The sequence below is a fragment of the Aegilops tauschii genome, chromosome 5, assembly GCF_002575655.3.
Source record: "Aegilops tauschii subsp. strangulata cultivar AL8/78 chromosome 5, Aet v6.0, whole genome shotgun sequence".
Classification (NCBI taxonomy): Eukaryota; Viridiplantae; Streptophyta; class Magnoliopsida; order Poales; family Poaceae; genus Aegilops; species Aegilops tauschii.
Genome location: NC_053039.3, coordinates 101,192,366 through 101,216,784, shown reverse-complemented (window position 1 = coordinate 101,216,784; position 24,419 = coordinate 101,192,366). Strand labels below are relative to the sequence as shown.

Sequence of the window (24,419 nt, the reverse complement as noted above, 5' to 3'; positions counted from 1 at the left end):
GACACCGTTCTGTTCGGCCTGGCCTGCGAGCGCGGCGCCGACGGACGGAGCACGCGAACACGCCGGCCTGGAGGACGGTGGCAGCGAGCGGCTGGCTGTTGGGTTGGGCCGCCCACGGCCAGCTCGCCCGGGCCAGTCACCTCCCGAGGTGCGAAACGTTTTTCTTTTTCTTTTCTCACCCTCCCCACAGGAACAGAAAGCTACCCAATCCTCACCCCCCGACAGAGAAGGCAGCGGCGGCGCGCGTCGAGGTGCAGCCCCTCTCCTCTCTCCCTCCCTCTGTAATCTTTTCTCTATCTCTACGGTACGGCGGCGGCCGGTGGGTCGCGATAGGTGAGCGGCGGTGGCGCGCGTCGAGGGGATGGTGGTGGGCGGGAGGGGAGTGAGACAGTCAGTGGACGGTGAGGGATGGGGGGTGCGCGGGAGCCGGGAGGCGAACTGGCAGATGGCGAGGCGGAAGGCCGGTGCGGTGAGGGTTGGGTCCGGGACGGCGACGGGCAGGCCGTGAATGAGGCAGACCGCGGCGAACTCCAGCGCGGGGGTCAGTTGGCTTATGCTATGGCCGGGGGTTGCCATTGGATCGGAATTGAATATCAGTTTTAGACACTGGGCGTGGAGTAGGGCTCTCCTCTGTACTTCTCTGCGCCGGGCTCTGACCCCCGCCCTCTCTTCCTCTCTGCAGCTAGCACCGAGCGATTCTCCTGGTGGCACCAAGCCGGCCAAGATAACAAGCTAGCAGCCCCCTTTCTCTCCCTCAAAAATCAGAGGTATAACAGGCACACAGGAACCCCATTGCTGTTGTTTGGTTCTATTTGTTGATTGTTGGACAGTGAGTATGAAATGTTTTGTATGTATATGAATTGTGAGAGATATTTTTTATGTTTATGGACAGTGAGCATGGTTCATGCATTTGATTGTGCTCCCAGCTGAGGCTGCTGGGTCACCTGCCGGAACGCCGCCTGGAAAAATGGCGTCCACCCTTCTCCCGACCTTATTGCCGCCAGTTTCACGTGCCGCCGCCTTCCTCCTCCGAACCCCACCAAAACCCTTCCGCTATCACCATTCGCTTTTCCGCAGCCTCCTCGCGTCAGCTTCTTCCCCATCAACCTCTCCTACTCCCCGCGCCCTCGTCACCATGGCCTGTGCAGCTATCCCCACCCGCCGGGATCTCCTCATGCTCGGCATCGAGACCAGTTGCGACGACACTGCCGCAGCCGTGGTATGCATGGTCATTCGCTGCACCATTTCCTTTCCAGTCGCTTCTATTTGTGGTCAAACCTTCCAGGTTTTATGCTTAGGTCCTGGCTCTATGATGCTTTGGTTTGTTGCAGGTTAGAGGCGATGGAGAGATCCTTAGCCAAGCGATTGCTTCCCAAGTAAGGAAATGCATTTCAGTTCGCATTTCTCCAGATGTTTCATGTCTAATTCTGTTGAGATCAGGATTTTTTGGGCAAATGTTGTATCCTTTAAATGTTGCTAATCGTACTGTTGTGTGTTTGGAAGTCAGATTTGCTTGTGAAATGGGGTGGTGTCGCTCCTAAGATGGCTGAAGAAGCTCATGCTCTTGCAATTGATCAGGTTCATATTCCTTTAAGAAGATGGATGACTTTTAATTCTAATATGTTTGTTTTAACTGTCTTCTATGTCCTTGTCTTGCAGGTTGTTCAGAAAGCACTCGATGACGCAAATGTGTCCGAGAGTGATCTTTCTGCTGTGGCCGTGACCATTGGACCAGGACTTAGTCTATGCCTTAGAGGTTCCTGTTTTTGCTATTCCGATCTTGATGAATTACTGATGTTTAAGGAGATGTCTGTTCATCAGTTACCAAATCCAACTTTTATCCACGCAAAACATAATTGTAATCTGTAAGCTTGCACATCGGATTCTTTTATCAATGAGGTTTTAGGTATGGTGACAGTGGTCCAACTGGGTTAAAGTTAGTCAGACTAAAGAATCTTGCTATTCACTTAAAGAACTGCTAGTGTGTGCGACAGTAACGATTCGAAAGTCAATTTTTGCTGCTTGCATGTTATATATGCATTACGCTGTCAGTACAAGGGCCGACTTACGCTTAATCTTTCACATGCGATCTTCATTTTCTTTCTTTGTGTGGTACTTAAGCAAAAACGTTTTAGGTGTGCTGCATTTTCATCACCAGCCTGTCGGCCCTTTAGCTTTTTTAGTAATTCCTAATTACATGTAGACAGTCATCTGCAAAGTCGGTCCATAGTAACTGTTTGAATGCTCGGGTGCTGAACTGGCATATTAGATAGGAAAAAGGTACATTTTTAGTCCGACAACTTTTTAAATTCTGGTTTGTCAACTCTATACTTGACAAGTTTGTCCCTCAAATATGTCAAAACCATCTAGATTTGATCCCTTGCGACACTGCAAGTTGTTTTGACAGTGACTGGGCTGTGGTTTCACAGATGTGACAGGGCAGCCAGCAAACCCCTTACTTATCATAAATATTTTAGAAAATTTAAAAATGCATAACGTTCATAAATATTCTGGAAAACCCCTAACTTTAGTTTCTAAAAGCATTTCTACGAAAAATGGACTTCTTCAATACTCCCTCCGTCCGGAAAAGCTTGTCCCTCAAATGGATGTATTTAGCACCAAGTTAGTGCTAGATACATCCATTTGAGGGACAAGCTTTTTCGAACGGAGGGAGTGTTACATATACAGTTTACTTACCCACTCAATCAGAATTGGTCATGTTTTTTTCTTTTGAACCATGCTAAGTGGACCACTGTATCTTCTATTTTATTTGGGACACTCTTGAACCTAGAGACAAACCATTTTATTATTTGTTCTATTGTTTATGGGAGTGCAAGACTTTGGTTAAAGCTTGTAAATTAGTTCACCTTTTTCTGTTTTTTTGTATGTGAGTGTAATGACCTGTCAAATTGCAGTTGGTGTTCACAAAGCTCGGAAAATAGCAAAAGTATTTGGCTTGCCTATTGTTGGAGTTCACCATATGGAGGCACATGCATTAGTTTCCAGGTAATCATTTAACTTCTGACATCTCTTTAAGTGACGCACAATTTTTTTGATGAGTTCAACATCACATCGAATAAGCTATATAGGATTTGTTTTTGGTTCGAGGACACAAGGTGTTTTCTGTTAGAGTTATATTGATGATGGCCTTTGGCCTTTTACATTCTAGCCTTTTGGCATTCTCTTGTACATGTATATATTGTGGCTTTGGCCTCCTAGTAATACAAGTTCCATTTTCCTAACATGGTATTAGAGCTGTAAGGGTTTTTTTCCATGTGCAACTCGTGCTCCATCTGATCCAATCTCTAGTCTGGCCGCCGCCGTTGCTCTCTTTCCTGCCGGCCGTGGTTTTGCTTTTCTTCGCTCTGCCTGTGCGGCTGTGTCCCATCTCCAGCCACACTGCTTGCCTCGATCGATCCAGCCGCTGTCTACTGGATCCGATCCAGACTTGACTGCTGCTCCATCAGCCGGCTCGCTCCAGCTCCATTCCGCCTGTGCAGCGCCCGCCGATCTGCCCGTCCACTCCTCGTTCGTGCTGCCGGCCGTGGAGATTACACTGCTTGCCTCAATCGAGACCGCCACCTATCGGATCTCGTCTTCAGCAACTCTTCTGCTCAAGCCGCCAGAAGTCGATTCGCGCCGGCCACTATTGATTACCGTGGGCGTCCAGATCGTGGGCCGCCTTGCTTGGAGATCGCTGGCTCTCGTCCAAGTTTCGGCCACCGGCCACCGGATCCTGCCCAGGCTGCCGTCCGCATCCGCTCAAGATCTCTGCCGGTTCCCGTGCTCCACTTGGTGCAGCCCGTGTGCGTTGACTGTGTCGGGCTCGCGTGATCCACGGCCGTGCTATTCTGCTTGCTTCGGCTGCTGGTGGGCCGCCGTGCTACTCGGCTGATAGGCCTGTGTTCTTTCAGCTGTTCACTCCAGGAGGCTTTCGGCTGTTGCCTTCAGAGTTCCGCTGCTGTTGTTAAAAAAAAACTGCTATGAAGTCTCTGTCGGGTCTGCATCTCCGTCACTGCCCACAGACTTTCGACGGTGTTCCCTATATTGATCCTGTCTCGCACATGCGCCGTCGCTTGGTGCTTGGTGTTCATCCGTCTATGGCATTGTCCCCTATGGTGTCTTCAGCAGGCTGTCTTGGTCGCTATTCGTCGACTCCTCTCGCGGCTTCCGCACATGGCGGTGACTGCTCTACGTCGACTCCTCTTGCGGCTTCTGCGCGCGACGATGACCGCTCTACACCGACTCCTCTCGCGGCTTCCACGCGCGGCGATGACTGCTCTACACCGACTCCTCTCGCGGCTTCCGCGCGCGGCGGTGACCGCTGTACGACGACTCCTCTCGTGGCTTCCGCGCGCGGTGATTACCGCTCTACATTGACTCGCCTCGATGCTTCCACGCACGGCGGTGACCGCTCTACATCGACTCCTCTCGCGCCTTCTATGCGCGGCGGTGTCCGCTCTACGGCGACTCCTCTCATGGCTTCGCACGGGGTGGTGACCGCTCTACGTCGACTCGCTACTCTTAGTCGACTCTACACGTGACTTCCACGTGTGGCGTTGATTGCTCATCGTCAGCAGGTGTCTCTACCTCGACATCTTCCACCGTGTCCCTGTCTGCGCATGAGATTGCACAGCTGCGGTGCCTGCTTGCTGCTTGGGATTCTTCACCGACAGGTTCTGCAGTTTCTGTGATTGACTCTTCTAGCCCTGAGAAACCACCTTCCACATATTCAGGTACATCCCCATGGATTCTTGATACTGGAGCATCTTTTCATATGACTTATGATTCATCCACTTTGACATCCGTTCAACCTGTCGAGTCTCCCGTTCGTGTTCTTACGGCTGATGGCACTCCCCTCCCTGTAGCTAGTCGAGGCACTCTTAGTACTTCTTCATTTCATGTTCCCTCCGCCGCTCACGTTCCTCGACTTATCATGCAACTCATATCTGGTGGTCAGATTGTTGACTCTAGTTGTAGGGTCATTCTCGACTTTGATTCTTGTTTTGTTCAGGATCGTCGAACGGGCGCTCTGCTTGGTGCTGGCCCTCGACGCTCTGATGGTCTCTGGGAGCTTGACTGGCTTCGTCTTCCCTCAGCTGCCACCGTCGCCAGTCTCGCAGCCCCTGTTGCTGCATCTACCAGCTCTTTTCAACAGTGGCATCATCGTCTTGGCCATTTATGTGGTTCTCGTCTCTCCTCTTTGGTTCATCGTGGTGTTTTGGGGTCTGTCTCCGGTAACGCTTCATTGGATTGTTTAGGTTGCAGGCTTGGTAAGCAGATTCAGCTACCCTATCCTCACAGTGAGTCTGTGTCCGAGCGCCCTTTTGATCTTGTTCACTCTGATGTTTGGGGTCCGGCTCCTTTTGCTTCAAAAGGGGGTCATCGCTACTATATTATCTTTATAGATGATTTTTCTCGCTACACTTGGATCTACTTCATGTCTTCTCGTAGTGAGGTCTTATCTATATATAAAAAGTTTGCTGCCATGGTTCATACCCAGTTTTCCACTCCTATTCGTGTTTTTCGCGCAGATTCAGCCGGTGAGTATATCTCCCATGCGCTGCGAGGATTCCTTGCTGAGTAGGGTACTCTCGCTCAGTTCTCTTGCCCTGGTGCTCATGCTCAAAATGGTGTGGCTGAGCGCAAGCATCGTCACCTTCTTGAGACGGCGCGTGCGATGATGATTGTTGCCTCTCTTCCGCCTCACTTCTGGGCCGAGGCTATTACCACTTTCACCTATCTCATCAACATTCAGCCACTTGCTGCTCTACATGGTGGTATTCCTCTCGAGCGTCTTTCTGGTCGTTCTCCTAATTATTCGGCGCTTCGTTTGTTTGGTTGTGTTTGCTATGTTTTGCTTGCCCCTCGTGAACGCACCAAACTGACTGCTCAGTCTGTTGAGTGCGTCTTTCTCGGATACAGTGATGAGCATAAGGGTTATCGTTGTTGGGATCCGGTTGGTCGTCGGATGCGTATTTCCCGGGATGTGACCTTTGATGAGTCTTGTCCCTTCTACCCACGTCCATCCTCCTCGGCCTTTTCCATGGAGGACATCTCTTTTCTTACGTTTCCTGATACACCTCCCTATGTGCCTAATATTCCTACTCCTCGTCCCACAGTTGCAGATCCGACGCCATCTTCTCCTATAGATTCTTCTCTTCCCTCGTCGCATGACTCTCCACCTTCATCACCGATGCCTTCCCCTTCTCCACCTTCATCACCGATACCTTCCCCTTCTCCACCTTCATCACTGATACAGTCCCCGTCTCCACCTCCAGTGATTCCACCTCTTCCCTCCTTTCCTTTCCATTATACTCGTCGTCCACGTGTTGTGGATGAGTCTACGATGTGCCCTCTACTTCTGGTATGTCATCTTCCTCCTCTCAGCCGACTTATGGTCTTCGTTCTCGGCCTTGTCCGCCCCCTGGCCGATATTCTCCTTCTCGCTATGGTCTTTCGACCGTTCTTGAGCCGACTTCTTATCGAGATGCTGTTGTTCATCCTGAATGGCAGTTTGCGATTGCAGAGGAGATTGCTGCCCTTGAGCGCACCGGCACGTGGGATCTAGTTTCTCTTCCTCCCCGTGTTTGTCCCATCACTTGTAAGTGGGTATATAAGGTTAAGACTCGCTCTGATGGTTCTCTTGAGCGTTATAAAGCTCGTCTTGTGGCTCGTGGCTTTCAGCAGGAGCATGGTCGTGATTACGATGAGATGTTTGCTCCTGTGGCCCATATGACCACTGTTCGCACCCTTCTTGCTGTGGCCTCTGTTCGCCACTGGTCCGTGTCTCAGCTTGATGTTAAGAATGCCTTTCTTAATGGTGAGTTGCGTGAGGAAGTTTATATGCAGCCACCACCTGGGTATTCGGTTCCCGATGGCATGGTTTGTCGTCTTCGTCGCTCTCTCTATGGCCTTAAGCAAGCCCCCCGTGCTTGGTTTGAGCGTTTTGCCTCTGTGGTCACTTCAGCTGGTTTTTCGCCCAGTGCTCATGATCCAATGCTATTTGTCCATCTTTCTGCTCGTGGTCGCACTCTTCTTCTATATGTTGATGACATGATCATCACTGGCGACGATTCTGAGTACATTGCCTTTGTCAAGGCCCGTCTTAGTGAGCAGTTTCTTATGTCTGATCTTGGTCCTCTTCGTTACTTTCTCGGGATTTAGGTATCCTCCACCTCTGATGGTTTTTCTTTATTTCCCAAGAAAAGTATATTCAGGATCTTCTTGCTCGTGCGGCTCTTAGTGATGAGCGCACTGTTGATACTCCTATGGAGCTCAATGTTTACCCTCGCGCTTCTGATGGTGAGCTCTTGTCAGATCCGACGCGTTACCGTCATCTTGTTGGAAGTCTTGTCTATCTTGCTGTCACTCGTCCGGATATCTCTTATCCTGTCCATATTCTGAGTCAGTTTGTTTCTGCTCCCACTTCAGTTCACTACAGTCACCTTCTTTGTGTTCTACGATATCTTCGTGGCACGATCTCTCATCGTCTCTTTTTTCCCCGTACCAGCTCGTTACAGCTCCAGGCCTATTCAGATGCTACTTGGGCTAGTGATCCTTGCGATCGCCGTTCACTTTCTGCTTACTGTGTTTTTCTTGGTGGTTCTCTTATTTGCCTGGAAGACGAAGAAACAGACTGCAGTTTCCCATTCGAGTGCAGAGACCGAGTTGAGAGCTATGGCTCTTTTGACGGCAGAGGTGACTTGGTTACGATGGTTACTGGAGGATTTTGGTGTTTCTATTACTACACCTACCACTCTCTTGTCCGACAATACAGGTGCCATCAGTATTGCGCGAGACCCTATGAAGCATGAGCTTACCAAGCATATTGGTGTTGATGCTTATTATGTGCGCGCTGCTGTGCAGGATCGTGTTGTTGCTCTTCAGTATGTGCCTTCCGAGTTACAGCTAGTGGATTTCTTCACGAAGGCCCAAACTAGAGCGCAACATAGATTTCACCCCTCCAAACTCAGTGTTGTGGATCCACCATGAGTTTGAGGGGGGGGGGGGGGGGGTGTTAGAGTTATATTATATATTGTGGCTTTGGCCTCCTAGCAATACAAGTTCCATTTTCCTAACATTTTCATGTAACTTCAAAAACCAGGTCCACAAAGTGTTTATTTGTGTGGATTTGCTTTTGCGAACTACTTTTTTTGCGGAACACTGTACAGACGCAGACGCTCACATACATGCACGCACAGTCACCCCTATGAAAGCACACACGCACACCCTACCGGCCTACCCCTATGAGCACCTCCGAGAGACTGAGCCGCCAGATCTTGAGATTGACGAACTCACCGCAGACGCTTTGTAATTGATGGGCACGCCATACCACTGAAAGAATATCGCCGGAAAGCCTGGAATAGAACCAGGAAAATGCGACCACCCGTGTCAAGTCTAGGACTTGAACCCGGGAGGGCAGGTTCCACCACAAGGAACCTAGCCATCTGAGCCATACAAACTACTCGTACGTCCTACAGTATGTTTTCCCCTTAAAATAGCTCTGGACTTATCGAGACATTGAACTAGGTCTAGCGCAAGCTGAAAATTGAACTATTTTTTAGTGACACGACCTCCAAAGATTGAACTAAATTGAAATCTATAGCTGCAATTTGTCTTTGAGTAAGAAAGTATTTACGTCTGCAAGCTCTTTCTCAGTGTCATATCTGTTTCCAGCATGCCTTGTTGTGAACTTATGATGTGAAAATTCGTCGTTTAATTATTTCAAATATGGTGAACATATTTCATATTTGCAGCGAAGGCCTCACTCTATAAACATAAAGAAAGAGCAGCACACTTGCCTCCCATACTTCTAATGATATTGCATTCACTGAATTATGTATTTAATGTGGTTTGATCTTTGTCAGGCTAGTGAATAAGGACCTTGATTACCCATTTTTAGCTCTTCTAATTTCAGGTATACGCTAATTACAGTACCATGTCTATTCTATACTATGATCTAGCTTAATTCTCTTATTCCAGAGAAGCTTACAGTTGTAAATTACGATAGCAATAGTACCATAGAAGATATGCATTCGTTTTTTTCCTGCCTGTCAGGAGTCCAAAGCCAGCAATGATTTTATGCCTTACTGCAATGATTGAAATGTGATTAATGTTTTCACTCATACAAATTGAAGTTTCCATCCACTATTCTTATAGATCTCTTATTCAAAATAATTTGATGCAAAACTATAGCAGCCGAAGTTCATGCAAGAGATGTCTTAATCTAGCAGACGTACTAATTTTTATACTGACAATGGCACAATTGTGTTTGTTGATTTTTTTATGACATTGCGCTAACTAGTTAGTATGTACAGGAGGACACAATCTTCTTGTTCTCGCTCAGAACCTTGGTGAGTATGTTCAACTGGGAACTACAATAGATGATGCAATTGGTGAGGCATATGACAAGTCAGCAAGATGGCTGGGTCTTGATATACAGAAAGGTGGTGGTCCTGCTCTTGAAGAGCTTGCCCTAGAAGGTGATCCAAATTCTATTAATTTCACAGTAAGTTTGCAGGTGTAATTTCACAGTAATTGTGTTTGCCTGCCCTTAATCTTAGTTCAGTTTGACATGTTACTTGCCCTTTTTTGTATTATACCTCTAGGTTCCGATGCGACAACACAAAGATTGCAATTTCTCTTATGCTGGTCTGAAGACTCCAGTTCGATTGGCTATTGAATCCAGAAATCTGTATGACTTTGTCATTCCCTTTGGTTGCACTGTTTGTTTCATCATCTTCATGATAAGATGAACACACCTGTGGCTGTCTTCCATACAACCTTGCATTTTGCCATTTGGCATGCTGTTTGTTCCTTGTTTATTTATCGTTGAAATTTATTCTTTTTTATGCTACACCTCAGGTTTTCAAACGCAACTTCATTTGAAACTCTCAATAGTATACATGTATTCCCCTGCAAATAAAATAAAATAGTATACATGTATTCTTATTTACTCCCATTTGTTGTTTGTTTCATGTAGTAGGGGTTGTAACTTGAAACTTGTATTGGAGAGCCTACCCATTTAGTATCAATGTCAAAGACACAAAGTTCAATTTTTAGAGAACATTCATACAAATTACACAATGTACAATGATCTGCGGTGGAAATGTTTGCTAAGCAAGGTTTACATATTATTGGAATTTGGAAATCCTTTCGTATGAATAATGCCATACAGATGTGGTAGCATTCTTGTGAACCAAATCACAAGAACGGTACTGGTGGGAAGAGTGATGCAACTGATGCTTAAAACATCATAGAATGTTTTTTCATGGGAATCATCTTACATCTTTCAAGCAGTGACAATTTGACACCTTAATTTGTTGAATAAATTATGCCCTGATAAACTGAACATTTCCAACGGGACAACAGACGAAGTAGGCTAAGTAACCAAATATATCAGTTTGTTTGAAATGAGTGAGGGTACAAGATGCCTTACTGTATTTAACTAATTATCGGTGAAGGAAAAATTTGCAATCAGGGTCGGTGACGACGGTGAGTCGCTATGCTGTGATTATTAATTAACTGTGTTGCCGTTTTTACACCATTGTAGGTGCACAGATGATATCCCCATTTCTTCTGCAACAGAAGAAGACAGACAACTAAGGGCGAACATTGCTGCCTCTTTTCAGGTTTAGTATCATGGATATTGTACTCGCTGTCCAGGAGGACTCTAATAAGTTTCTGATAATTTTAACTTGTGCAGCGGATTGCTGTTCTACATTTGGAGGATAGATGTCAGCGAGCAGTTGAATGGGCATTGAAGATGAGACCTTCAATTAAAAACTTTGTAATGCAGATATCTTGTTGCTGTTAAATTCAGTCACTTTTCTTAATTCATCCAGTGGTTAATCGATTCAATTATTAAAGGTTGTTTCAGGTGGTGTTGCTTCTAACCAGTATGTTAGGACCCGCTTGAATCATATTGCTGAGAAGAATGGCCTACAGCTCGTATCCCCTCCCCCAAGTCTTTGTACTGACAATGGTAATGAGTTTATTGTTATGAGCTGTAAATAGTAATATTCAATCACACTGTCAGTAAAGGCATATAATATTCAAAATCAACTTTGATGCAACTCATCACAGTTCTTTGTTTTTCAGTCTATACCCTAGGCTGTATTCCCTTTTTATTTTGAAGCATGTGAATGACTTATCCTGATCATTTCTGCCAACTTTGCTCAGTTATTCCCATAACTTTGATAAACTATCAGATATCTTTTTTTAACTAGTACAATATGCTATGTTCCTTTATTTGCATAGGTGTCATGATTGCTTGGACTGGAATCGAGCACTTTGTTCCCGGTAGATTTGAAGATCCACCTCCCGCTGATGAGCCTGATGATATGCAGGTAACCTAACCAAGCGGTAAGCACAGTTGATAGAATCAACTGCATAGTGGATGAGTTAAGGTAACTTAAAAAATAAATGCACAAAGTAACTGATTAAATTCCACTATAGGGAGCTCCATTATGTATTTATTTATAGTTGCATTATTTTGTTTTTCATTGTAAGCCCTGAGTTTTTAAATATTATTATTTGGTTGTTTTGTTAATTCAGATGTATGATCAGCTCCTTTTTAAAGCTAAATAGTTACTTGGATAAAAAAGATTTGGTATGTCAATGAAGAATGTAAATATAAAATCAATGGTGATTCCATCATCATCAAAGGTTGAAGAGTTAAATATGTCAAATTCTTGAACTTGGTTTGGAACTTTGAATAGCGTTGACAAACTAGCTCTTAGAAAAACAGATAATTGAATTTGGCATGATTGTTGAAGCTTGGTCATTTAATATAGGGTATGAGCACCCGGCTTTCTAGTTTCCTTCATTGGAATCGTAGGCACTTCTGAATCAGGCCCTTGTCTTGTACTGATAAGTGTCTCGCACTGAGTATTTAAGATCTGATGCAGAACTTACAGGTTTTGTTCTGGCTGTTCTGCTAGTATCCTCCCTGATCAGTTTCTTGTCTGCTGCAGTATGACTTGCGTCCAAGATGGCCACTTGGTGAGGAATATTCAGAAGGAAGAAGTGTTTCACGATCACTGAAAACGGCCAGGATCCATCCATCACTTACATCCATGACACAGAGCTCTCTCCACAACTAGTATGGTTAGATCATTGATCCTTGCTCTTTGCTGCCGTTGAGTTCCACATCATCCAGTTTTGGGACCTTTACTTGGGTAGCGCAGCTCACCTTTATTTTTCATGGCAGTAATTAGCTGCAAAGGCATGAGCTGACTAGTTGTTCATTTGTTCATATACAAGTTGTTTACTGCGCCATGACCTGATATTTGAGCATCCATGTTAAATGATTGCAATCATTAATGGGTGGGTGGAAATTAATGTATTTATAGGATACCAATTATTACTTTTCTAGTGTAATATGTGTGTATAACTGAAAGTAAACGAGTATTTGTTGTTATGTAGGAGTATTGTATAACTGAAGAGTAAACAAGTATTTGTTGTTATGTAGGAGTATTATTCTTTATATGATTATTCTGACACGTGAACCACATCATGATGTGCATGAAAAGGATATGTAGAGGAGGCATGTTTCCCTCAATTATTTTTATTTGTGGTTGCAGTGTTGATATTCTGGATCAGAATACAATTACATCTCACAAGGAACTGCATATCAACATGTCACAAGAAGAACCGTCTACATAGAAGGCGCCCAAACCTTGGGCAACTTGTTAAGTCCTACTTACATGCACATGGAAGTTTGAGTAGAACGCTTACCTGATGATCCTGCAGGATTGCATTGCCTGCTATCGGTCTGAAGCTTCTTGCATCTTGATTCATATTCTGCTAGAAATATTCTTGTAGAAAGTGCTCAGGTTCTAAATAAAAAGTGAGCATTGCGAGACATGAAAGGGTGGAAGTACAGCAGCATCCTTGTCAACTTGTTTTTTCAGCTGTCCTGATGAGTCAGATCATTCATGATGGAAGCGCTATTTTTCTTCATTGTTTTTTTTTTGATAGGCAAGCTGTTCAAGACTGGGTGCTTTTTCCACACCCTATTATAGGCAAATCGTCCACATTGCGTTGCTTTTTTGTCAAAAGAGAACTGAAAATCAAAGCCATATTGTTTCTGTGTTTTTGAGTCAATACTAACCACCATGCCCGTGTCAATGTTGTAGGCAACTGAAAGCAGGCACCTGCGTATGTGTTTTATATGTTCAGGTAACTAAAAATGCCCAGAGAGTGCTTATATGTTGAGAGTGTTTTGGTTTGAAGCAATCCAATACAGTATAAATTGCTTTTCCATTGTTTATTGGTTTGAAAAGCAAGGCATATTGGTTTTCTTCAACTCAGCATATTGGTTGAAAAGCAAGGCATGCTAGTGGACGTGGTACAACTAAGCAATCTGGACATGATGATTTGTTTAACATTATGCATGCAACTCCTGTTGGTTGAAAAGCAATCCAAGACTGGACGCGGAGTATCTCAGCTTGAGCTCATATGAGCTCGGATGAGCAGAAAAATCCGAAAAAAAAAATCAAAAAATCTGTTTTTTTTTTTTTGTGGGAAACATTGACAACTGTTTTGGTTGCTTGCAAAGATTCATCATGGAGTGACATTCGTGGAAGTCGTGGGGAAAAAATCAATGCTTCAAAAATGCTATTTTGAAAAGCATTTTGGAGTGATAATGTTTTTTTTGCCACGACTTTCACGAATGTCATTTCAAGATGAAATTTTACAAGCACTCAAAACATTTGCCAATGTTTACCACAAAAAATAATCATATTTTTAAAATTTATTTTCATTTTTTTAGATTTTACTGTTCATACTGGGCTCATATGAGCTCAAGCTGAGAAGGGACCTTTTCCTCCAAGACGGTATAACTTGCCTTTTCATCATAGAGAAACTGAATAAAAAACAATATTGTTTATAATGTATTTCACCAATACTGGAGGGGCGAAACAACCCGTGCGGTACGGTGCGATGATCCTGTGGATACTGTACCAAAAAGGCAACTGAAACAATCAACAATGAATGAACTACAATGCGAATACACCGTTGTGTTTACGTGTCTTGCTTTTTTTACAGGACTGTATTTGAAATAAGACACCGTTGCTTACATGTTCTAGGGTACTAAACTGCAGAATGCTTGTATGTTCAGAGATATAGACAGGCCCAACTAAAAATGTGTTTTCAGAGAGTGCTTTTGTATGTCTATTGGGTTGCTTTTTGTTTATACAGGACTGTTGTTCAAAACAAGACACCGTTTGCTTATATGTTTAGGGTTACTAAAGATGAGCTCGTTAAAAATGTGTTTTCAGAGAGCGCTTCTATCTGAGTTGTCAGAGAGCGACTAGCAAACAACACGGTAGAGGTTCTGGAAAATTCTCAGAGAACTGCATATTCAACGCTTTGGTTTAATTGCTATTCTTTTTTGAGAGAGCGAAATGCATACCCGCTGCATCTGTTTTTGGGTTTACTTTTGCCAAAAAAAAAAATCAAAAGAGGGGAAAATAGACTGCACTGGGTTGCCTTTTTTATTTATTACTCCCTCCAATCTAAATTAATTGACACAACTCTAGTACAAGTACAATACATGATTTTTTTTTCATATTGTTGACCTGGATTTTTCCTCATGTTTAAACAAGGCGCAACCTAGCAGCAACGCGTGATGCAAAGGAAGCGTCACATTCTTGATGGGGTCCCCGCAAAAAAAAACATTTTTGATGGGAAGAAGGGCCAGGTAGAATGGGATAGGTAGAAGTACGGACGCACTACACAGTAGCGAGAAAGCAAGCGCATGAATAAGATAGAAAAGCTTGTCCGCAGTGACGGATCGGTGTGTACTACTCCCTTCGTTTTAAAATAGATTATCCAACTTTGTATTAGCTTTAGTACAAAGTTAGGTCATCTATTTTGAAACAGAGGGAGTAGTTTGAAGGAAGATCGTGCTGAGGTGCAGCAGTTTTATGAGCAGTTGTATACCTAGCAAGGTTTTCATCAGATGGATGAATTGTTGGATGTTGTACCGCCACGGGTGACATGTTATGAACGATGCACTTAGCAAGCCTTTTATACAGGAGGAGGTGCGCCGAGCTCTCTTCCAGATGGCTCCTTCGAAGGCCCCGGGGGTGGATGGTTTCACGGCTGGGTTTTTTCAGCGCCACTGGAGTTGGCGCAAAGATGACATTGTTCCAGCGGTGCTTGACTTTCTTAATGGGGGAGAACTACCATCGGGGATAAATGACACTTCTATCACATTGATCCCCAAGGTACGATTCCCACAAAGTATCACTCAATATCGTCCTATCTCTCTCTGTCCGGTTTTGTATAAGATCGCCTCTAAGGCCATTGCTAACCGTCTCCAAGAGTTCTTGGATGATATTATCAGTGTTGAACAAAGTGCGTTTGTCCCTGGTCGCCTGATTACTGACAATGTGCTAATTGCACATGAAAGTGTGCATGCGATGAGAAGAAGGAAGAAAGGGGGGGAATGCTGTATGTGCTATCAAGCTGGACATGATGAAAGCATACGACCGTGTAGAATGGCACTACCTGCAAGCGATCATGTTGAAGCTTGGTTTTTGTATGGAGTTTGTTCGCCTAGTCATGAAGTGCGTCACTTCAGTCAGATTCTCAATACGGATGAATGGTGAACTTCTTCCTTTTTTTCACTCCCTCTAGGGGGCTACGACAAGGGTGCCCAGCGTCTCCGTACTTATTCCTGCTATGTGCGGAAGGATTAACTTCACTTTTGAACCACTTTGGTGGTTTGAGAGTAGACAAAGGCATTCGAGTCAGCTACCGATCTCCGTGGATCAATCATCTTCTTTTCGCAGATGACAGTCTAATATTTATGCAGGCAAAGGTGGACAGTGCTCAAAGGCTCAATGAGATACTGAGAATTTATGAGAGGGGCTCAGGGCAGGCTGTCAATAAAGAGAAAAGCTCTATTTATTTCAGTCCGAACACCTATGCCCCGGATAAGCTACTGTTGAAGCAAACTTTGAACATTTCCGTAGAAGCTTTCAACGAGCGTTACCTTGGTCTACCTACAGCTGTGGGTAGGATCACAAACGGTACTTTTGACCATATTGGAGAGAGGATTCGAAGCAAACTCCAAGGCGGGTCGGAAAGAATGATTTCTTGTGCTGGAAGGGAAGTGCGTATAAAGACTGTAGCCCAAGCTATACCTATTTTCAGCATGAGTTGTTTCAAGTTAACAAAGAAGGTGTGTAAGAGCCTCACTTCCTCCTTCGCTAAGTATTGGTGGAGTAGCTCCCTGGATCATAATTCAATGCATTGGAAGGCTTGGACGGCTTTGGCAAGTCCAAAAGAGAAGGGCGGAATGGGATTCCGGGATCTTGATCTTTTCAACACAACTCTTCTCGGCAAACATGGTTGGCGATTGATGACGAACCCATCATCGCTTTGTGCTCGAGTTCTCAAAGGGAGATATTTTCCCACTTGTGATTTTATGCAAGCTACAGTCCCGCGTTTTTCCTCGGCGATGTGGCGTGCTATCATTGCGGGGAGGGATTCTTTGCAAGTCGGTCTGATCAAACGCATAGGAGATGGCAGGTCGGTCTCTATCTGGGAAGATAAGTGGATCCCCGGTACTCTTTCTATGACTCCGACTGTTAGAAGTGTTAGGATTTAATTAATCCTATTAATCCCTGCTTTTCTAACCGAGGCGGTTGCCTCACATCCCTTCGGTCGCACCCCTTCAGGGGCTATATATATGTGTAATCCCATCATCAATGAAAACAAGAGTTTACTTTTACATCTTGGTGTTTGTCTGTCGTTTCTCTCTCGATCTCAATTCTAAACACGTTATCAGTCACTTGCTCTCCGGCAACAAGCGATCAGCCAAAAACGTTGAAGTTTTCAAGGACGGAATCGATCCATCTACACGAACCGATGATCTTGATGGATCAGTGCATGCTGCGCTCCCTTTTGTCTTGTTCCTAGTTTGATTAAACAAACATTACTAATGCACTGTATTGTTGATTCGCTATGCATCAATTTGGAACAAGGAGATCTCAGGAGCATGATCAACGCAGCAGTTGCATCATCAACGACAGCGCTCTCGGGCGTGGCGGACCATGAGCGGCCGTGATGGCTGTAGCGGCGACGCCCCCGGGCGTGGCAAACCGCAAACGGCGGCATCAGCCATAGCCGATTCCCAAGCGGCCGGCACGATTCCTCCACGGCGCTGGCCTAACAGAGACAACGCGGAAACCAGCGGCCGGCTACACCCTCCGGCGCGTGGCGCAAATTCAATCGAGCGATTCGGCCTACAAAGGAACAGAGGAGATGCCTCTCGATGGTGCTCGTCGGCACAGAAGCCATGGAGATCAGATCGGCAACTGCCGATCGATTTCACGGAAGCAGTTACCAAGAAGAGAACGAACAATGCGTCCGTGGCTATCGTCCATGGCAGCAAGGTATGACGGCCACAGCGGCCTCCTACGGCCTCAACCCCATCCCTCCTCCTCCCGGCGACGTGCCGCATCAGCGGCAGCGGTGCAGCGCCCACCACCACGGTGTTGCGCCCTCGCCCCAGCCATGGCGGGCAGCGCCCTCCCATGCTCCGGCTCGACGCACGACACGTGGCCTGCACGCTGTTGCAGCCACGGCTTCCCGTAGCCGGCGGCGTCGCCTTAGCCCGTCTGGATCGAGGTGGACTCTCAGAACGAGGCCTCCCCTCTGGACAGGCGGCAACGCCCGCATCGCGGCCACGGGCGTCGCCTTCGTGTGACCCGTCCTTCCGGTTGCACAACTTCCGACGACAGCGTAGCCTCGTCTGCTCTCGGCAACGGCGCGGCCATCCAAAGCGTGCCGCCTATGGTGCTGGATGCGGCGAAGGACGGCCCGGCGCGGAGAGCCCCTCCCGTAGCGGCAGCGTGCCTCGCCCTCCCATGCCAGCGACTCGACGCCGTTCCCACACAACGGTGGTGTAGTGCTGTACAAAGGTAAAACGAATCCTTCGATTCGTAGCCACGCATAGAGAAGGCCGATGGAGGCTTATCTCTTTGTTGTTTTTCAGTTCTACCATCGAGGTTTTACTGATTCACGGATTAGGACATGTTCAATGTATTTGCGCTCTAGCAATTCCCACAACATGTTCTTTACCGGCACAACAACATTGTTTTGCGATTGAGATTAAATTTTCTCGCATAACAATATTGATTTTGCGATTGAGAATATTTTTTTCTCGCAAAACAATTTCATTGTGATCGAGATTAATTTTCTCTCGCAAAATATTAATCCACCCTGCTGAATTATCTTGCAACTTGATACTAGATCATCTCATTTTAATTTGAGGTCTATAAAATTCAAGTTTTCACTTGAACATCAAGTCTGCAACATCATTATTATTTACTACATTAGTAGTATTTTTCTGTTGAGTACCGAGATGTATTCCAGATCTTAAGTTGATTTAATACACTTCCACGTTTATCACGTGTTAGAGATTAATTATGTCCATTTGCAATAGAGAATTTTAATCTCTTGCAAAGATAAATTCAGTACCTCTGTAGTACTGTTTCTCCTTTGAGTACGTGGTATTCCGGAATATTTCTATGATGTATCTATTTCCATCTTAACCACATGTCGAGATTAATACGTCTCTTTGCAATTGAGATATTCAATTTCTCGCAAATACATATGCAAAATTCAAGGTGTCATCCTTAGCATTTTGGGATTCGCACTAATGATTTCGAGCCACCTTTCTTGAAATCTATTAATTTTGCAACATTAATATGTATTTATATTACGCAATCTGTAATATAAATAAATTACTGGTTTTTCACCGGAGATGATATGTTCTTTGTGTTTACCATATTGCCATTCTTCATGAACATGTCATAGCGGCGAGATTGATTTCTCCCGCACAACAAACTTGTAAATTTTTGACAACAACATCTCCCTCATTATATTAGGAAAACACAAGGTAATGAGTTGGATCTACCACCCATGTGCAGACTATCTCTATTACTGTGAGATCTGAATGATCTTCAATGTGTTATGTTCCCACAATTGAGGTTGAGAATTGTCAAGTTATACACTTGAGTCAAATTTTTGCATTTTTATTACAAAACCATGGTGGTTTTTAATTTACTTCTTGTAAATTAATTATCTCTGGCTTGCCCCTATAAGTAATCGATGGCTAACAATTTGAGGCTCTTGCCCTCAATGGCCACAACTTACTTAAGCGGGCCATGGACATCAAGATCAGTCTTGCAACCCATGGGATAGCGCGTGCAATCCAAGACACGCCACCGGGACGGAAAGGACCTCAAGGGTAATGGTTTGAAACTCACTTCAAACCCTCAACCGGACACCATCAAGTTGTCACGAGACCCTATGAGCATGGAGAGCATGGTGGTTGAATATGTATCAACCGACATGTTTGGAGACTATACATTTAGTCCCTTAGTCTTCTTAGTGATCTATTTATTTATGTCCATTTATGATGTTCTAATAAGAACATGATTATTGTTGTCATCATATATTGTATATCACAATATAATGTATCAGCACTTTGATGCAAATACAATTGTATGTATTCTATATATCTGACAGTGATTTTCATATTGAGAATCTTCATGTCTATATATAGATTTCCACGGGAGTCAATCCGATGAAAAATGATATGTGCCTTGTGGACATATGCACCACAAACTCTATACTTAGGGAAGTCCAATGTTTCCACTCTCATTGAGAGAAAGGAGATATTTTAAAATCGCTAGACGCGATGAGGTATTTGTTGGCTCAACTCGAGTCATATTTACTATCCCTATGGGTACTCGAGTAACATCGGGATGCTTTATTGCTTCCCAGGTTTAACTCGTGCCCTACTAAACTATGGAGGTATCCGTCAAAATAGTTTCCATAGCGAAACTTCTGATGACAACAAAGAGAAATAACTTCTCTTTACCATATGTAACGGATATGGCAAGCACATTCTCTGTGCATCATCTGGATTGTACTACACATATGACACAACCTGTAGCACATGTTGCGTACGAGATATTTTTCCAGAGTGTCTTGTACATGACAAACTTGGCATACTCGCCTTGGTCATCGAGACATTGGTTTGAAACCGAAACTATTAGCAATTCCAATAGTTTATGATTATTATGATGCTAAATTCTAATAACATTTGGATTTTATGTGCACGACAAGTGGCACAGGGAAGCTAATTTTAAGGCTCACACACCTTAAAGTTTACGCTGAACCACTCTGACTCCTTGAATGCATCAAGTCGAGGTAAGTGGCTCTTCCCAGCCATTGAGTAGACTATTCAGGTATGCCATGGTTCTAAAAGACATATCTACATGATGGTCTTAAGTATGTGCTTTATTCACACGAAACCATTGGCTCATTATCCTGACACCGATTTCAAGAAAATCGAATGGATAACATCGCAGAATTCTCCTTGAGGGCCTTCCCTATGGCCTTTGGATTGAAGTTTAGCAATTTGTCCTAATGTCTAGACTCAAAATGGTTTGGTAGAATCCTATCCAAAGAGTTAAGCTCATTGCATTATCTTTACTTTGGAATTGCAACTTACCAACTTTACGTTGGAGTCATGCAGTTTTACACACTCATGACAGAACTGCATAATATTATTCCCCTCTATCTTTGATATGTGGATATCTACCAAGTATTTCCTATCTGCAGTAATTCGGTTGCATACCGATATCACCACCCGGCATACATCATTGGCCCCTCAACATATAGTTGGGATCTATGTGAGGAATAACTGTATTTCCGTCAATACCTCAAGCCCCTCACATGGGGAGTTATTCAAGGCCAGTATGCTGATTCAATGAGGAACATTTCCAGGCATTAGGGGGAGATTTCAAGTACCATAAAAATGCCAGGAAATTAGTGGAATGTTCAACACATTTCTGCCTCAAATCCACGTACTCAAAGATCTGAACCATGCGTTCAGAAGATTTGCAACACATTGCAAATAATCTGCCGGATTCATTTACTGACTATAAAGGTGTCACACAATCCTACAATCCTGCAAAAGTACGCCTGAAAGAGTGGAGGTACCAGCAAAATCCACTCCACTCCTCGTTCAAAGCAACAGGGGGAGATGTATGGCAGAAGTACATCAGGATTCAGCTTCTCACAAGCAAGGATATCAAGGCCTGTGAATCAGTAAATGCAAGTCAACTTCACGTTGGCAGACACCTAATGGGTAGTATACACCCAGTGGACGGGAAACCTCCACCAACCCAGGTCATAGTGCACACAATGACCGGGACATCAGAATACCCGACTCAGTCGCATTGGGAAATCGCGAGAAGTCACTACGGGTAACGATATTTTCATCAACTATATATTGATATATAGATTCTAGAGAATCATATAACCGGAAGTCTACAATTGTCGACATACATTTCTCAACTAGATTGCGAAACCTTACAAATGATTCAGATCCAAAGACCATGGCCATGGCAAAGTGTGATCAACACTCGGACTGAACTCAAGCAAAGGGTATAATCTAGGTAGAAATGATCTTGCTCAATAATGGGAAGGTATTCATAAGCAATACCTACACCAGTTTTCTTCTGGAAACAGAATTGAGAACAACGAGGTGGTGAAACAAAGAGCAAGTATTGTAGCACAAGGGTTCACGCAGATACCCAACTATTCTCCAGAGGTGGAATCTCATTCCGATAACTTATATCATTGGCAGTTCAAAATCATCTATCTCTGCGGTTGATAGACGTAGTGATCACATGTCCATGTGGATCACTAGATTCAGACATATATGATTGATTTCCGATGGAATCTCAATTCTGAATCGAAATACAAAATGCAACATACATTGTGTAAAATCGGTAAGCCACCATACGGCTTATTGTTGTCGGTACATATGGTACAACCGACGTAGTGAGATCCTTGTACACAAGGATTACTCCTACAATGATGATTATCCATGTGTTGTGTGTCTGCAATGACGACACATGTAATCATCTAAGTGACGGACTTCAAAATGAAGGATTTGGGTAAACCAAAATACCGCTCGTTACTACAACTTGAGCACCTTCATTCATACATTATGGTATACTATGTTGTCTATATCCAAAATATATTGGAGAATTTCATTGTGGACAAATCTTATCTATCCATAACTCTCATGGTAGTTCATTCTTTAGACGTAGAGAAAGATCTATTAGACCGAGAGATGATGGAAATGAGATATTGGGACTCAACGTTCCATAATGCCATTGGATCCACCAAACACAATTGGTTGGTACTCAAGAATATCTTTCGATATCTCCAAGGCATGAAACATCTTGTCCTGGTTTTTCAGTTTCGGAGAAATCTGAACACCAATATCATTGGATACATCGATCAGATCCCCACTATCAGATCGTAGACAAGTTTAGTGTTCCTACTAGGTGTGTTAGCCCTCTCATGAAGAGTCTTCAAATCAGACCTCATGGCTACATTCACCAACCATTATCTCAACGATAATGTTTCTTGTGTTGCCCGGATGCAAACAGGTTACATAATAAGCAATATCACTATATTGCATATCTTGCAAGTCAAATCATGCGACTGATTTGTTCAGCGGGTCTCTACCAACTTCTATGTTTCGGTATGTGACGGCTTCAAATTTTTGCAAGAATCAGGGGGAGTATCTTCCTGAATTGTTCCTGTTCAATGCATCATATTATACTCTTTTTCCCTTCATGAAGGTTTTTAATGAGGTAATATCAACATGAGATCATATGCCATACTTTCTGTTTTCCCCACCGGGGTTTTTAGGAAAGTATATACGACATATTTATTGTCCTCTAAACTCTATGGGTTTTCTCGTATTGAGTTAAAAGAGACAATAACCATTATATGTTGCATCATTTTCTCCTTATTTTTCCCACTGGGTTTGAAGGAGTTTTAGCAACATATGGAACACCTATCTCCTCATATTTTTCCCACAGGGTTTTTGGAGGAGCTTCTCAAGATGATGATACTTACACTAACAAGCATGGATTAGGGGGAGTGTTAGGATTTAATTAATCCTATTAATCCCCGCTTTTCTAACCGAGGCGGTTGCCTCACATCCCTTCGGTCGCACCCCTTCAGGGCTATATATATGTGTAATCCCATCATCAATGAAAACAAGAGTTTACTTTTACATCTTGGTGTTTGTCTGTCGTTCCTCTCTCGATCTCAATTCTAAACAAGAAGTACTAATACACAATTGCAAACAGTCTCAGACCTTATTGATACGGTTAATTGGTCGTGGAAGACGGATGTGGTCCGTCAAAACTTCATTACCCCCGATGCGGATGCAATTCTTAACATCCCCCTGATGCGGGGTGGGGGCGATGATGTTATTGCCTGGGCTCACGAACGATCGGGATGCTATACTGTAAAATCAGCGTATCGTGCTCTAATGACTCGTAATGAGCATCTGGCTCTAGAGGAAGGGACGATCACCGAGACTTCATCGACAGACAAACAACTATGGTCCCGGTTATGGAAGCTTAAGGTTATGCCAAGGGTGAGAGTGTTCTGGTGGCGGGTGTTGCATGGGATTCTACCGGCTGAATCTACTCTCATGCACCGCCATATCACAACCATTGGCACCTGCAAATTGTGTCTTCACGCAGAGGAAGAGATGAAGCATGCGTTACTGGATTGCACCCACGCCAGACGTTTTTGGAACGCGGCTCCGGACTGGCTTGACATCAAGCGACCGGACTTGCACCCACTTACATGGTCTCGGGATGTTATTTGCGATCCTATGTTCTCTGAGTCTAAGAGAGCAAAATTGGTTACTGTCATGTGGGCGATCTGGACCTCAAGAAACAATGCCACGCATGACAAGAAGGAACTTGATCCTATTCAGTCCATGAAGAAAACCCAAGAAGCTCTAACTGTGCTTGAACTACCTTGCGACCACGCGCGAATTTTGCCGGGGCATGGTTGGAGACCGCCAAACTTGGGCTGGATCAAGATCAACACTGATGGTAGTGTTGCAATGGAAGCTAGAAGGGGAGGGGCAGGTGGAGTCGCAAGAACACACTCATCCTTTCTAGCTGCATGGTGCAAACCTTACCCGGGAATCACAGATCTTCTTATAGCCGAAGCACTCGCTCTACGCGATGGTGTTCTCTTTGCTCATCTTCGAGGCTATCCTGAGGTGGTTTTCGAGTCTGATAATTTGGAGATTGTGAATCTCTGGAACTCGCATCACAATGCTCGTGCGGTCATGGCGCCTATCTTGTCCGAGATTAGGGAGCATGTTATTTATTTTAAGTCCTTTGTAATTCAGCATGTAGGGAGGTCAGCTAACATTTCGGCTCACCTTTGTGCTAAAAAAGCCAGCACCCTGGATGTAACCGAATGTTGGATGGACTCCATTCCGAGTCTTCTTGTAACCAGTTGATTCAGCTGGAGCTATTAGTGTTGAATAAAGA

General features: G+C 44.3%; 1 protein-coding gene across 3 annotated transcripts; it reads left to right on the top strand.

Annotated features, from left to right (window-relative positions):
- Nucleotides 1–111: 111 nt before the first annotated feature.
- Nucleotides 112–13,064, top strand: LOC109767954 (probable tRNA N6-adenosine threonylcarbamoyltransferase, mitochondrial). Of its 3 annotated transcripts, none has more exons than XR_002233938.4 (16): nucleotides 112–251; nucleotides 683–767; nucleotides 893–1,219; nucleotides 1,332–1,376; nucleotides 1,504–1,578; nucleotides 1,660–1,756; nucleotides 2,916–3,006; nucleotides 8,871–8,920; nucleotides 9,321–9,511; nucleotides 9,612–9,697; nucleotides 10,556–10,634; nucleotides 10,709–10,792; nucleotides 10,873–10,987; nucleotides 11,263–11,367; nucleotides 11,979–12,111; nucleotides 12,588–13,064. XR_002233938.4 is itself a non-coding variant. In XM_020326690.4 (16 exons), the coding sequence occupies exons 3-15, from the start codon at nucleotides 905–907 to the stop codon at nucleotides 12,105–12,107; spliced, it is 1,446 nt and encodes a 481-aa protein (XP_020182279.1). In that variant the 5' UTR covers nucleotides 112–251; nucleotides 683–767; nucleotides 893–904; the 3' UTR covers nucleotides 12,108–12,111; nucleotides 12,588–13,064. The 3 variants fall into 3 exon arrangements, 2 of the variants coding, with proteins under 2 accessions (XP_020182279.1, XP_020182280.1); XM_020326690.4 differs by having other exon boundaries at nucleotides 11,263–11,351; XM_020326691.4 differs by lacking the exon at nucleotides 112–251 and adding an exon at nucleotides 389–541 and having other exon boundaries at nucleotides 11,263–11,351.
- The last annotated feature ends 11,355 nt before the right edge of the window (nucleotides 13,065–24,419 follow it).